Source organism: Triticum urartu, chromosome 7, assembly GCF_003073215.2.
Source record: "Triticum urartu cultivar G1812 chromosome 7, Tu2.1, whole genome shotgun sequence".
Classification (NCBI taxonomy): Eukaryota; Viridiplantae; Streptophyta; class Magnoliopsida; order Poales; family Poaceae; genus Triticum; species Triticum urartu.
In genome coordinates, this window is record NC_053028.1 from 487805980 (window position 1) to 487818341 (window position 12362).

Here is a 12362-nt window from a genome sequence, read left to right on the forward strand (position 1 = left end):
AAGCGAACAATAAAGTTGGATGATGATGATGATGATGAGGATGATGCATCAAGTGATGACGGCAAGAGAAGCCCTACACCCAACTCGGTTTCATACTCGAAGTCAAAGCGACCGGATGGGTGCAAGAAAGACCAAACCCAAAAGAAGAAGAGGAAAGGAGATGATGAGCTCAAAAATGCTATAGAAGCTATTGTGAAGGCAAGAAAAGAAGTCAATGAGGTGAGGAAAATGGCAAGGACCCAAGATGCCGCGGCCGAGGAGAGGAGGTTGGTGGCCGAGGAGAGGAGGGTGGCGGCCGAGGAGAGGAAGGTGGTTTTGGAGGAGAGGAAGGTGACCAATGAGGAGCGAACTAGATTGTTGGAATGGGAGAAGCACTTGTTCTTCTTGGACACCACTAACCTCAATGCGATGCAAAAGAAGTATGTCAATCTTGCCCAACAAAAAGTCTTGATCCAAAAAAGAGCCATGGTTCGTGCAATGGGTAGCGGTGGCCTCGGCGCCATGGGTGGCTTCGGAGGTACCGTGGGCGGTTTAGGTGCAATGGGAGGCATGGCTCGCTTTGGAGCACCCCCCGATGCTATGGCCACAATGGAAGGCATGGAGTTTTGCTTCTCTCATGGGAGGCATGGGTGCACCTCCGGCCTCCATGGGCGGAATGTCTTTCGATGAGCCTCCTCGCACACATTCCCATGAAGATGCCGTTAAAGATCTTGCCAACACCGTCGGAGCTTCACATGATGCGGTGTGCGATGAGGAGATGGAGGAAGATTCATCTTCGGAGGCGGAAGAATCATCTTCCGAAGATGAGGACGAGGACGAAGACGACGACGAGGACGAGGAATGATGTGTCTTTCCTTTGTGTATTGAACTTGATTTGCATTTTGAACTTGGTTGGATGAACTTGTAGGCGTGATTTTAAACTTGTGGGCATGAACTTTATCAACTTGTTTGTGTGAAATTTTTATTGTGTTGAAAATGTTCATCATTTTGTATTGAAAAATGCCATATGCAATGCACCGGCGGGTCGCGCGAGCTGCATTTTGGCGCGCTGCTGGAGCGACGCGCGCACGCTGCATTTTAGCGCAGCCGTTGAAGTCAGCGTTGCGCGCCGCGTCAAACCAGCCGATGCGCGTGCGGCATATATGTTTTTTGCAAGCGGCGCGAGCGGCGCCTGTTGGAGATGCTCTTATATAGCTACCCCTCTCACTCTCGTATAATAACCCTACGCAAGGTTCAGCGCCGCCACGCCCGACTCCACTCCTCCGCCGGCAGATCCGGCCATCCAATTGCAAGCCCCATCCCCGCCGGACCTCCGTCCCGTCGACGCCCGAGTCCCGCCGTCAGCCAGGAGCAGCTACCTCATCGCTAGGAGAAGCCCACTCCACCCGGCCACCCCACCCCGACGCCATTGACGCCCGACGGGCCCCGATGGCACAGATCCCAAACCTCGATAACGCGCCGCTCAATCTCACTGCCTTCAGGGAGCAGTCACAGAAGGAACTCGTCAGCATAATCAAGAGCGTCAGGGGGAACAAGTGTCTGGTCATCGATCCGAAGCTCGCGGGCACCCTCTCGCTGATCCTGCACACCTCGGCGCTAAAGGAACATGTCACGGAGCTGCGGGTCCTCTCCGCCGAGCCTCTGCAGACGGAGTGCCCCAAGGTGGTGTACCTTGTTCGGTCGCAGCTCAGCTTGATGAAATTCGTGGCAAATCAAATCAAGAACGACGAATCCAAGGGGCTCCAGAGGGAATACCACCTCTATTTCGTGCCACGTCGTCTAGTTGCCTGTGAGATGATTCTGGAGGAAGAGAAAGTTCATCAAAAGTTGGCAATAATCGGAGAATACCCCTTGTATCTGGTTCCTTTGGATGAGGATGTCATTTCTTTTGAGCTTGGTGATGATGACTATTCCTCACAGGAATGTCACCTTATGGAAGGGGATACGGCGACTTCTGCTTGGCACGTTGCAGAAGCTATTCATAGGCTAGAGCTTGCCTTTGGAGTCATCCCCAATGTTAGAGCCAAGGGTGTGGCATCAACCAAAGCTGCCCAGCTGCTCAACCATATGCACCTCCAAGACCCTGTCGACATGGATGACATGGGGATTCCAGAGATAGAGACCGTTATCTTGCTAGATCGAGAGGTGGACATGGTGACACCAATGTGCTCTCAGCTAACGTATGAAGGCCTCTTAGACGAGATGTTGGAAATTCACAACGGATCTGTGCAAGTTGATGCCGGCATCATGCGCGCCCAACAAGATGGGAAAAAGATCAAGGTTCCGCTCAATTCGAGCGATAAGTTGTACAGGGAGATTCGAGACCTCAGCTTCCATGTTGTGCTTCGGGTCGTCCACCAAAAGGCAACGTCTATTCAGCAAGATTACGCGCAGGTAAAATCAATGAACACACAGTCGGTTTCCGAGCTCAAGGATTTTGTGAAGAGGTTACACTCACTACCGGAGATAACCAGGCATGTTAATTTGGCGCACCATCTGCAGTCGTTTGCTGGAAAACCCTTGTTTCATGCCCGAGTAGAGATTGAGCAAAAGATGCTGGAGGCGAAGGACTATGAAACGTGTTACAAGTACATTGAGGAGATCATACAGAAGCAAGAGCCTATTGAGACTGTGCTTCGCCTTCTGGTGTTATTTTCCCTTACAAATGCTGGGTTGCCGAGGAAGAGTTTTGACTACCTGAGGCGGGAGATACTGCACAGCTATGGCTTTGAGCACATGCCCTTGTTATACAATCTGCAGAAGGCTGGCCTTGTTAAAGGGCGGGAACCGAGGAGTAATTGGGCTATTATCAGGAGAGGTCTCCAGCTTATAGTTGATATAAAGGATCCTGATTCCCCTGATGATGTATCATACGTCTTTGCTGGATACGCGCCTCTTAGCATTCGCCTTGTTCAGCATGCAGTGAAGTCTGGATGGCGATCTATCGAAGAAGTGTTGAAATTGTTGCCGGGCCCTCATCTGGATTTGAAAAGAGGTGTCTCGACCATTAGTGGTTCATCAGAATTACTATCAGCCGAGGCAAGACAGAAAACCGACAGGGTTGGTCGTCGCTCCGTTGTTCTGGTTGTGTTTGTTGGTGGCGTAACATTTGCTGAGATTGCCTCGCTTCGATTTCTTGGTGCACAGGAAGGAATGGGCTGTGTCTTCGTGGTTGCAACAACAAAGGTCATCACCGGCAACACATTACTTAGACCAATTATAGCCAGCAGCAAAGAGGGAATGATTTAGTTGTCTTTGCTGTGCATCCCCCTTTTTGATTGTACAAAGCAGCGCAAACCCGTGCCCAGGAGGGGATTTTCCTTGTTCAGTTCTGGGCCACTTTTTATTCTGCAACCAGAAATGCTATTGCTCGTGCTCTTGCATTCACATCACACAAGTCTTTTATTTTCTTGTCAGATAAAGCGTGTAAATTGATAGCTCATGTACAGACACAGATGCTCCGCAAACATCGATTTGAAGGATCTGCAATTATCTATGGACATGACAAAAATGTGTTGCAATTCAATTTACGCACTTATGTACAGTAACAGTCCCCACTGTTCAACATAATGGTGATAAAAGTTACGCGGAGCCATTTACAAGCCAGCATCAGATTCTTTTGCTAACTCCAAGAAACATGCTAAAGCAACTAGCAAACCAAGCCACAGTCCTTAACTGCCCCGAACATCTCATGGTTCTTCAGGGGTTTGACATTCTTGTCTCTGTAAGCATCTTTCATTTGTTTCTCTTCTAGAGAGAATTCCTTATTTGACACTCTCTTAAAATTATGTTTCTTATTTGACACTGAAGAAAATTTTCTTTCCTATATGATCTCTAGTCTTAATTTTTTTCCCTATATGACACTCTAGTGCATTTTGTTCACGTGAAAAGACCATTTTACCCATATGTATAATGTGACCACAAATATGCTTTCGAAAAGTCTGTTGAATTAGGCAGGTTGGTAAAAAATCAGGTCAAGTCTACTACATTTAGGAATTTTCCTCTGGATAAGCGGCGGGGAGGGCGGACAAAGTCAGCCGGCTAGACAACAACCGCAACACGGCCGGAGCCGGCTATGCTACCTCCCTCCCGGCCATCTACTCCAGAAGACAGCCGAGCTCGCGTCGATCTCCTGGTTAATGCGTGATGCTTGAGGCGTGCTATGGATGAATGATGGATGGATCTCTTGGTGGCTCCCCGTGGGTGCGCCGTGCGTTGCCTCCTTTTGTGCGTGCGTTGTGCCTCGGTATTTTTAGGCAGCTGGAGAAGGTCCGGCGCTGGCCATTGCCGTTCCGATTTTTATGGAGCGATACGGATGTAACGTTGTTTAAGATAAACGCGTCCCTACCTCAACCCCTTGAAGGTTGTTTAAATCTTTGGCCCTGCGCGGCAACGGAATCCATCGATACAAATTGAAGTAAACGAAATTCAAAAAAAATTTGAAGCAAACAGAGCCTTTGTCTCTCGCTCTTTGGAAAAGAAATCATGACCGAGGCCTTCGATGGTTCATGTGCTAATTGACCGGTCTGGCTAGTTGTCTATACGTATTTGTGTACATATACACGGCCAGCTTGCCTGCCGGAGCGTAGATATTTAAATACGTACGCGGAGCATAGATATTTAAATACGTACGCGCACCCTGACGATCAAGCGAATACATGTATTCTAGCTTCATATGACCCGGTTCATATACATACGCATGTTGGCTGCACCGAACCGGGCGTACGTTCGTGCTAGCACGCAACTTTCTTCCATACAGCTATAGGTCCTGCATGGGCCATGCAAATACGTGCACATGCACTAATGGCATGCACGTAGGTGATCACCGAAGCATACACAAAAGTGCTTAAAAAAATTCATTCATTTTTAAGAATGCATTTTAGTGTTAAAGCACACGTACAAAAGTACGTCAAACAGTCGCACTCACAAACCATACCGCATGAAACTAGACCCACAGCTGAATACGTTCTAAATACATTGGATGCATGCACTCAGGTATACAGAATACACATGCATCCCAAAAAAGACCAACGGAGGAGATAACATGTTGAGTGTGCTCACTCTCATAAACGAATTTTCCTTAATTAGGCTCAATGCTACATATTTCTGGTCACATTATGTACAGGGGCAAAAAGGTCTTTTCACGTGTACAAAATGAACTAGAGTGTCATATAGGGAAAGAAATTAAGACTATAGGTCATATAGGGAAGAAATTTTTTTCAGTGTCAAATAAGGAACATGATTTTAAGAGAGTGTCAAATAAGGAATTCTCTCTTGTTTCTATCCATAAGCTTGTCCTGGTCTGTACTGTCAAGTGTCTGCTAGAGATCTCAAGTTCTTTGCAATATTCACTTCGATGTTATGGGGGGGATACATGGTTCTACATAGTAATCAGTTTGTCTTCTGTATCAGAATCATCGTCTTCACAAGTCACTGTGACCAGCCTAGTGGAATATGGTTTTGTTCTCAGTTTGGAAGTAAAACATCTATATTGAACTGAGCTATATGAAAAATGGGAAACAAAATAATGTACTTCCATACCAAAATATCATCATACACGCTCAGCAGACAATGCTTCCGAAGAATCTGAACCAAGAAGCCTTTCTGCTTCATCATTAGCCTCGGCTTGTATACGCCATTGCTGAAATGGTTATAGAAGCAAATGTTAGTTCCTCGTAAACGATGGTATGCTCGATAGAAATTTTGGGCCGAAGGTTTTCCACCTCTTCAAGACTGTCAATCTCCATCAACTGTTCAATTTGTTCTGATATTCTTTCCTGAATTGTAACACTCATTATTAGCTATCTGCCCGGAATTAATCAGAAAAACAAAAACAATGGTAGAAACAATGATTAGGAAGTACTCCCTCCGTTCGGAATTACTTGCCGTACAAATGGATGTATCTAGACGTATTTTAATTCTAGATACATTCATATCCGAGACGAGTAATTCCGAACGGAGGAAGTATACTGTATGTATTGATAGGAACTTACTGCACCGGTTGCTGCTTCAGCAACGATAACATCAGAGTCCATTTCAACTTCAATTTCAATCATAGAACATAACTGCAATGCCATATTCAACATTTTATTTCAGCTACATTACATGCGAAATGTATACAGATTTATATTTACAGTCTCTTGTGTTACTTTTGCGTAACTTTCCATCAGCTCAATCTTTGCCAAAAGCGTAGTTTCCAAGCTTTTTCGTACCCTCTTCACTCTACCACGTCGAGCACTGCAAATTAGTTTGTACAATGCTCAATTCTCCTCATAAAACACTGCAGTAGAACATGAAACTATTGTAATAAAACAGTGCTTTTTTAAGTAAGTAAATTAAACCAGTATGATAGAAGAACATGCAACTTCTGTAAAAATTACCGATATGATGGTTCGCCTACTGCTAATATCTTGTTCTCCAACTGAGACATTCTTGCAAGCATCCACACCTTCGATGGAATAATTCTGGACACTATGCTTTTCAAAACTTTACGTCTAGCAGAAGATTTACTGGTTACAGAGATTAAACAGACAAACCTCTTTTTCAACAAGCTGTTTCAGATCCTTAAGACGACTTTGAAGCATGTCATATTGAGATAAGAGTTTCTGCTGTACAGCAACTATGTCTACCGCCTTTTGCGGAAGCTGGACAAACACAAGAGTTAAATCATGCAGGATAGTTAATACACACCACACTTTCTAGTTCAAGACTATAGTCACTGCATTTACCTCCAAAAAACATTACTCAACACGAAAAAGATTTTGAAGTTGATAGTATGGTTGAGAACATAATTAGAATTATCATTGCCATCAGTAATGCTAACGGAATGGGTAGTATTGCCAACAAGTACTGGCAAGATCAGGTGGAGCTAACCCATCAACAAAGCAAGATGGAACAGTCTAATACTAATAGTAAACAAATTTATCGGTGATACATGACTAGATCTTTACCTACCTGCTCAGAGTATCACTACTTTGTTTCATTTCTTTCTCTCTTTTTTAAGGGAACTTTGTTTCGTTTCTTTAATGAAAGAAACACCCTAGATGTTTTTGCTACATGGAAATCAAACATACCTTTCGTGTCTCTGGCAGGATCACTTGATTTAGTGTTGTCCCAACAGCAGCCGATGCAATGACAGTTGCTGTAATTAGTCTAGGGAGGCTTGGATCAATGAATGCAGAAACAGCATCTCCAGAAGCAAGCAAAGCAACAGCACCGCCAACTAGATAAGGACTAAGAAACAATGGTCCCACATTCTTTGATGGCACTCTTAGCAACTTTGAGATCTCTCCACTGACATGGTTAGTGAGGCACATGGGTTCTCCTGGACTAAACCCTTTTGAGCGTGCCGCGATCTTGAGGGGACCCATCTGACGATAAGCATTGGCTGGGGCAGCCAAGGAAATGGTCACTCTTTCTCCTCCTTGAGCAGGCAGTTCCACAGTCTTGGTAGCAAATCTATGTGTGCGGGCTGTTCCTGAGGGTGTACGGATCTGCAACACAAATGACAGATAAACATATCAGTAATTAGAAACTGAAACCAAATTGACATAAGCTGTTAACAGTACTGTGCATAGATTGTAAAAGAAGATGATATCATCCATGAAAGGCTGACCTGAAGCCCCAGCATGCTGCCACAAAATTCCGGACGCCAATCAGTATTCAGTGAGAAATGGCAGTTAATTCTTGAATGTCGAATTAGCAGCACTTAAGAATGGGGCAACATTGGGTATGTGGCATAATGGACTGTTTACTCTAGAGTTGATAGTTGCCAATTCTCTACGACCAAATTTGGTCATGCTGACTTGACTGACAAGTGTTTGGTTATTTTCCGATAACTATGACAAGATATGTTCATGTTTTTGATGTGGAGCTTAAAACAAATACGGGTACAAGTTTGTCATTAGTGGTAGCAACATTTTGATAATTTTGTACTGCGTCATCATCTTTACATTTCGAACATTCTATCCAAACATTCTTGCCTCAATCTTAACAGAAAATGTGATGAAATATACTTCCATTCAGTTCACCATATACTTTTACATAATATGCAAGACCCTAAGGCATTTCACGTGTCACGAAGAACAAAGTAAAACTCCGTCTAAAGTAAATAGCATCAACATATAAATAGACTAATTTCTAATCTGCATTTTGGAAAGGAAAGCTACCACGATAGAGTGAACGGCAGCTGGAAGATCATCTTTCATCACATTTATAAATTGCAAGGCCTTCTCAAAAGCTGAAATATTCATGCTGCGTTCGGTAGGAGAAGATCCTTAGAGAAATAATATTAGAAGCGACATGAAGTATAGTAACTGCTGGAAAACTGAAATGAAGCACTAAAATTTGTATTGTGAGATAACAGTAAAACAACAGAAATTAACCAATTTACATAATGCAAAGGAGTACGCAGAGAATGAATAATCATTGGAAGGCCCACAAATCACCCCTGTCATAGAGTTACATCGAAGAACAATGTGTAGTTATCAAACATTTAAGACGTTTCGGCATCCTGGAAAGCAATATTTTTGGGAGCAATATTGAACCACCCCACAAACCAATTACAAGAGCAACATTGAGTTGCCCATCATACCACCCCCAAAAACACATGAAAAAAGTATCAGTCAGACCATAACCGGATTACTGATTAAGCTCAACATTTTCAATGACTCGTTATGATTCAAGATATCAAGTATCTCTAAAGTTCAAGCACCTAGACCCCCCCCCCCCTCTCCCGCTAGCAAAAAAAAAAATGTTGCTGGTAAAGGTTCGTATTAGTTGCTTTTGAAAAGTAGTGATCATAATCCATAATTAAAAGCCTAAAAGGACACTAAATTACAATAAACAACATTATGAAGGTGGTACAGAAATATCCAATAGACGGCTTGATGAATAAAACATGTTTCAGTCACTAACCTCACTTCTTCTGACTCGATGCTTGTAACGTCTCCAGAAAATAGTTCATATTGGTACCGGCACTTCGAACAAGAAACCACCTGAAGGGCATCCAACTAAAAACCATAACGATATTTGCAATTCAAAGCATCCAACTAAAAATATTCCAGGTTTTGTGTTCATGTTGTTGATCTGCCATGAGTTGGGGTGGAAGGCATTAGACATGTATATAGTTGTTCATAGTTCCCCATTGTGAAGGGTTTCTTGCGTATTTAACACACTTGCATGTGTATACCTATGTAACATATCTGCCAAATGGTCTCCTACAAATAGAAGCAATATTGTTGACAGCAAGAATCAGACCTAGTCCAAGTAATCCTACAAGCATGGTATAATCTATCCATGGTGGCAGTCTAGCCTGACAACTAGATCCTTGTAGGACTTGACGAGGGATAAATAGCCTGTCGCAGGACATGGCTGTCACACAAACATATAGAAAGAAAGGGGGAAAAGAACTGATTTCCACACGAACTAGAACAACAGCCATGAGAGCACTTGGGAGAGCTTGCCAGCGGAAAATGGGCGATGACGGCATTATAGCAACCTTGAAAATGGAACAAACGGGAAAGAAGGTGAGTTAGGTGGTGGTGTATTGAAAGACGGGCCATGGAGAAGTTTGGGGGCAGCACGCAACGCGCAAGAGGGATGTGTATGCCCCACCGTGGAGATTGGCAATGGTAAGAGGTGCGCACGGCCGGGGGAGGGGGGTGTCATTGTGAAAAGTGGCAAGAGGGTTATGTCAACCGGTTTTGGTAGACAGGAGAGTAGAATAATTGGTTCCTATTTTAGAGGTGAAGTGGAGAATATATAAAACTTGAGAATTGAGAGGGTTAACTGTTAAGAATACGTTTCCTATATAAAATTATCAAAATGTCCTGCTGAAGTGCTTATAAGTTATAGCAATGTGCGACCATAAAGAGTGAAACTATTTACTAAAGCATCCATTGTCACTAAACCCTAGTGAGGGACAGAATTACAAAATAAGATCCACCTACCAGAATTACAATTTGCATATGGATCTAAAAGCATTTATATTCCTAGAACTCTCCCTTCTGTGCTCCTACCTACTGGCGACAGTATGTTGGTTCCTGTGCTAACAATATCTAACAGCTACCGTCCCCATTGTTTCCCTCTTATTCTTCCAAGTCACATTTGTCTCGCGTCTCATGATGTATCCAGCTGCGGAAAATTGTTTAGAAGTTCGTGTTTTGCAAGCTGATGAGTAGTATTCAGTATGTGAAGGAGAAGTAAAGCAACTACTTCTGAAGCATCGAACCTGAGTTCCATGCTGAGGCTGTGCGACAGCAATTGCCACCATGCAGGTTGGACAGCGAACAGTTATGCCAAACGGGACCTGCAGTAACTAAAATGTGTTACTGTAACACTTAATTGCACTAATTTAATGTGTACAAGATATATTCCATTCACTAAGGCACCCACATGTCAACATTGGATATTCAATTTTCACCAAAACTATCAAATTTCAAAGATATTCAGAACTACTGGCATTATTGTGGGGCAATGTGCAATCTTGTAATATTAATACTGCCAAACTGTTCAAAATTAATTTTTACTCTGTTAATATTCAAAGCAGATATATTCTAGGCATATTAAGTCACGCAACATGCAAACTTTGATACGTTGGCTCCCAAACAAAGATACCCCTAGGAGGCGAAGGAGGTCCTGGATAAATTGGGATACTTAGAATGTTCATGAGCTGATTTCATTTGTTATGCCCGCCAAACTGTGGACTAAGGTGTGCCTTCTGCAAACCGCCAGATGGACGCACCTAAGAGTACTTGACCTTGCGAATTTGAAACTTGATCCCATGTATTTTAATATGCTAACTGGCTTAATTTCTTCTTTGCTGCTGTTATTATCAGTCTAAGGCGGGAAAAAAGAAAGTAGTGCCATACATAAATGGTTTCCCACTGAATCCTTTGTCAAATAAACTCCTCTGAAGTACATTTATTGCTATCTGATAAATTTCTATTTGCAACTTCTTGGTAGAAATTATTCATATCTTGATGGAAATGCTATGAAAATGGGATGGCAAGGTGATTGTTCTGGGAATGATTTTGTATTGCACTTATTCATATCCACAGTCAAAGATGATTAAAGTTGTAAATTAAGTCTACATAGAATTAAACTGCAAAGCAGAAAAATGAAGAAAGTAAGCACTGAGATAGATAGCAGCCAGATATTTTGTGTTGTTGTGCGAAGTATCTATCTACTCAGCGTTTACTTTCTAAAACTACAAATTCATGGGTCAGAAATCAGCATGATACTTGGCACACCAGATTGGAGCATCATGCGACAGATGACATAAGCACACGACATTCCTCTGGCACATGAGTTCCTAACACGAAACCTCACCTCCTCTGCAGAAGATACACCCGCACGGGACACGTAGTCGACTATCCTGATAGCATCAGAAACGCGCAGAGCCGCCGCCAATCGCTGGACAAGCAACGCGTAGGTCCGCGCGTCCGGCCTTGCCCAGCCCCAGCGCCCTACTGCAAACTCAGAGTTGGACACCGGAGTCAGGAGCACTCAAGCAACTCATGAATGGACAAAATAGCAGAGGAGCAAGGCGGGCTCACCTCGCGCCAGGCCGGCGCGCATCGCGTCGAAGACGGAGAGCGCGAGGTCGACGTTGCCCCGGTCAAGCGCCGCCGCTACTATCGCATTGGAGTCGGACGCGTCAAGGGACGATTTCGAGCCGGAGCCGGCCCCGCCTCCCAGCGACTCCGCGACAATGTCCAGCGCTCGGTCCGCGTCCTCTGCCCCGGAGACCCTCCGGAGGAGGTCTGCGTCGAGCGAGCTGTCGGCCGGCGCTTCTGACGAGCCGGCGCCACCGCCGGATGCCGCGGAGCTGGCCCTCTGCAGGGAGGGCCAGCGGGAGGCGGGTGGGAAGAGGAAAGAGAAGCCGGTGTTGGTGGCGGACGCGAGCGGCGGGGGATTGAGGGGGCGCGGCGGATGGTGGACTGCGGGCGCGGGCGGGAGGAAGGCGAGCGCCATGGCCGCGTGGTCTCAGAGGGAAAACGTCGAGCACATGTCGCGCCCGTTCGGTTGTGGATGAGGCGCGGGTGGTGGAACTGGAACGGAACGGCTGCACACGGACATGGCGATCCCTATTTCGCGCGTAGGTCGCTCGGGCAGCCTCGCCTGAGCGCGAGCGCGAGACTGGCCCGGCCCAGCGCTTGGCAGACCACAGCCTCCTTTTTTACATTTTTTCTTTTTTCTATTTTTTTTACTTTTATTCATATTTTCAAATATTCTAAATATATATTACAAAAAAGTTACATAACTTTTTCGAAAATTTTAACCATGCATTTGAAAAACTGTTTTTGATTCATACGAAAAAAGTACTATGTGTATGGAAGAAATAGGCATAAAAATACAAG

General features: G+C 44.5%; 2 protein-coding genes across 11 annotated transcripts; one reads left to right on the forward strand and one right to left on the reverse strand.

Annotated features, from left to right (window-relative positions):
• Positions 1-1233: 1233 nt before the first annotated feature.
• Positions 1234-3544, forward strand: LOC125521502 (vacuolar protein-sorting-associated protein 33 homolog). Of its 2 annotated transcripts, XM_048686554.1 has the most exons (2): positions 1234-3237; positions 3275-3544. In XM_048686554.1, exons 1-2 carry the CDS (start codon positions 1429-1431, stop codon positions 3419-3421), a joined length of 1956 nt encoding a protein of 651 aa, XP_048542511.1. In that variant the 5' UTR covers positions 1234-1428; the 3' UTR covers positions 3422-3544. The 2 variants fall into 2 exon arrangements, with proteins under 2 accessions (XP_048542511.1, XP_048542510.1); XM_048686553.1 differs by having other exon boundaries at positions 1234-3360.
• Positions 3545-5045: 1501 nt separating this feature from the next.
• LOC125521503 lies at positions 5046-12075 on the reverse strand. Of its 9 annotated transcripts, none has more exons than XM_048686556.1 (13): positions 11559-12074; positions 11332-11471; positions 10232-10309; positions 8917-9011; positions 8169-8253; positions 7074-7493; positions 6537-6644; positions 6381-6448; positions 6150-6237; positions 5994-6065; positions 5724-5777; positions 5542-5641; positions 5046-5444 (listed from the first exon to the last, which is right to left on the reverse strand). In XM_048686556.1, exons 1-12 carry the CDS (start codon positions 11974-11976, stop codon positions 5552-5554), a joined length of 1716 nt encoding a protein of 571 aa, XP_048542513.1. In that variant the 5' UTR covers positions 11977-12074; the 3' UTR covers positions 5046-5444; positions 5542-5551. The 9 variants fall into 9 exon arrangements, 4 of the variants coding, with proteins under 4 accessions (XP_048542513.1, XP_048542514.1, XP_048542516.1 ...); XM_048686557.1 differs by having other exon boundaries at positions 8917-8996; positions 11559-12073; XR_007289316.1 differs by lacking the exons at positions 5046-5444; positions 5542-5641; positions 5724-5777 and having other exon boundaries at positions 5996-6065; positions 6150-6280; positions 6381-6464; positions 11559-12075.
• Positions 12076-12362: the final 287 nt, after the last annotated feature.

What these genes read in the sequence shown, in the direction of transcription:
- LOC125521502 (XM_048686554.1), top strand. Translation starts at nt 1,429, where the DNA reads ATGGCACAGATCCCAAACCTCGATAACGCGCCGCTCAATCTCACTGCC. An exon ending in TTATAGCCAGCAGCAAAGAG is followed by an intron (nt 3,238 to 3,274) that starts GGAATGATTTAG and finishes GCATCCCCCTTT; the next exon opens with TTGATTGTACAAAGCAGCGC.
- LOC125521503 (XM_048686556.1), bottom strand. Translation starts at nt 11,976, where the DNA reads ATGGCGCTCGCCTTCCTCCCGCCCGCGCCCGCAGTCCACCATCCGCCG. An exon ending in GCGCGCCGGCCTGGCGCGAG is followed by an intron (nt 11,472 to 11,558) that starts GTGAGCCCGCCT and finishes CTGAGTTTGCAG; the next exon opens with TAGGGCGCTGGGGCTGGGCA. An exon ending in CTGCCGTTCACTCTATCGTG is followed by an intron (nt 7,494 to 8,168) that starts GTAGCTTTCCTT and finishes TTTGTGTTGCAG; the next exon opens with ATCCGTACACCCTCAGGAAC.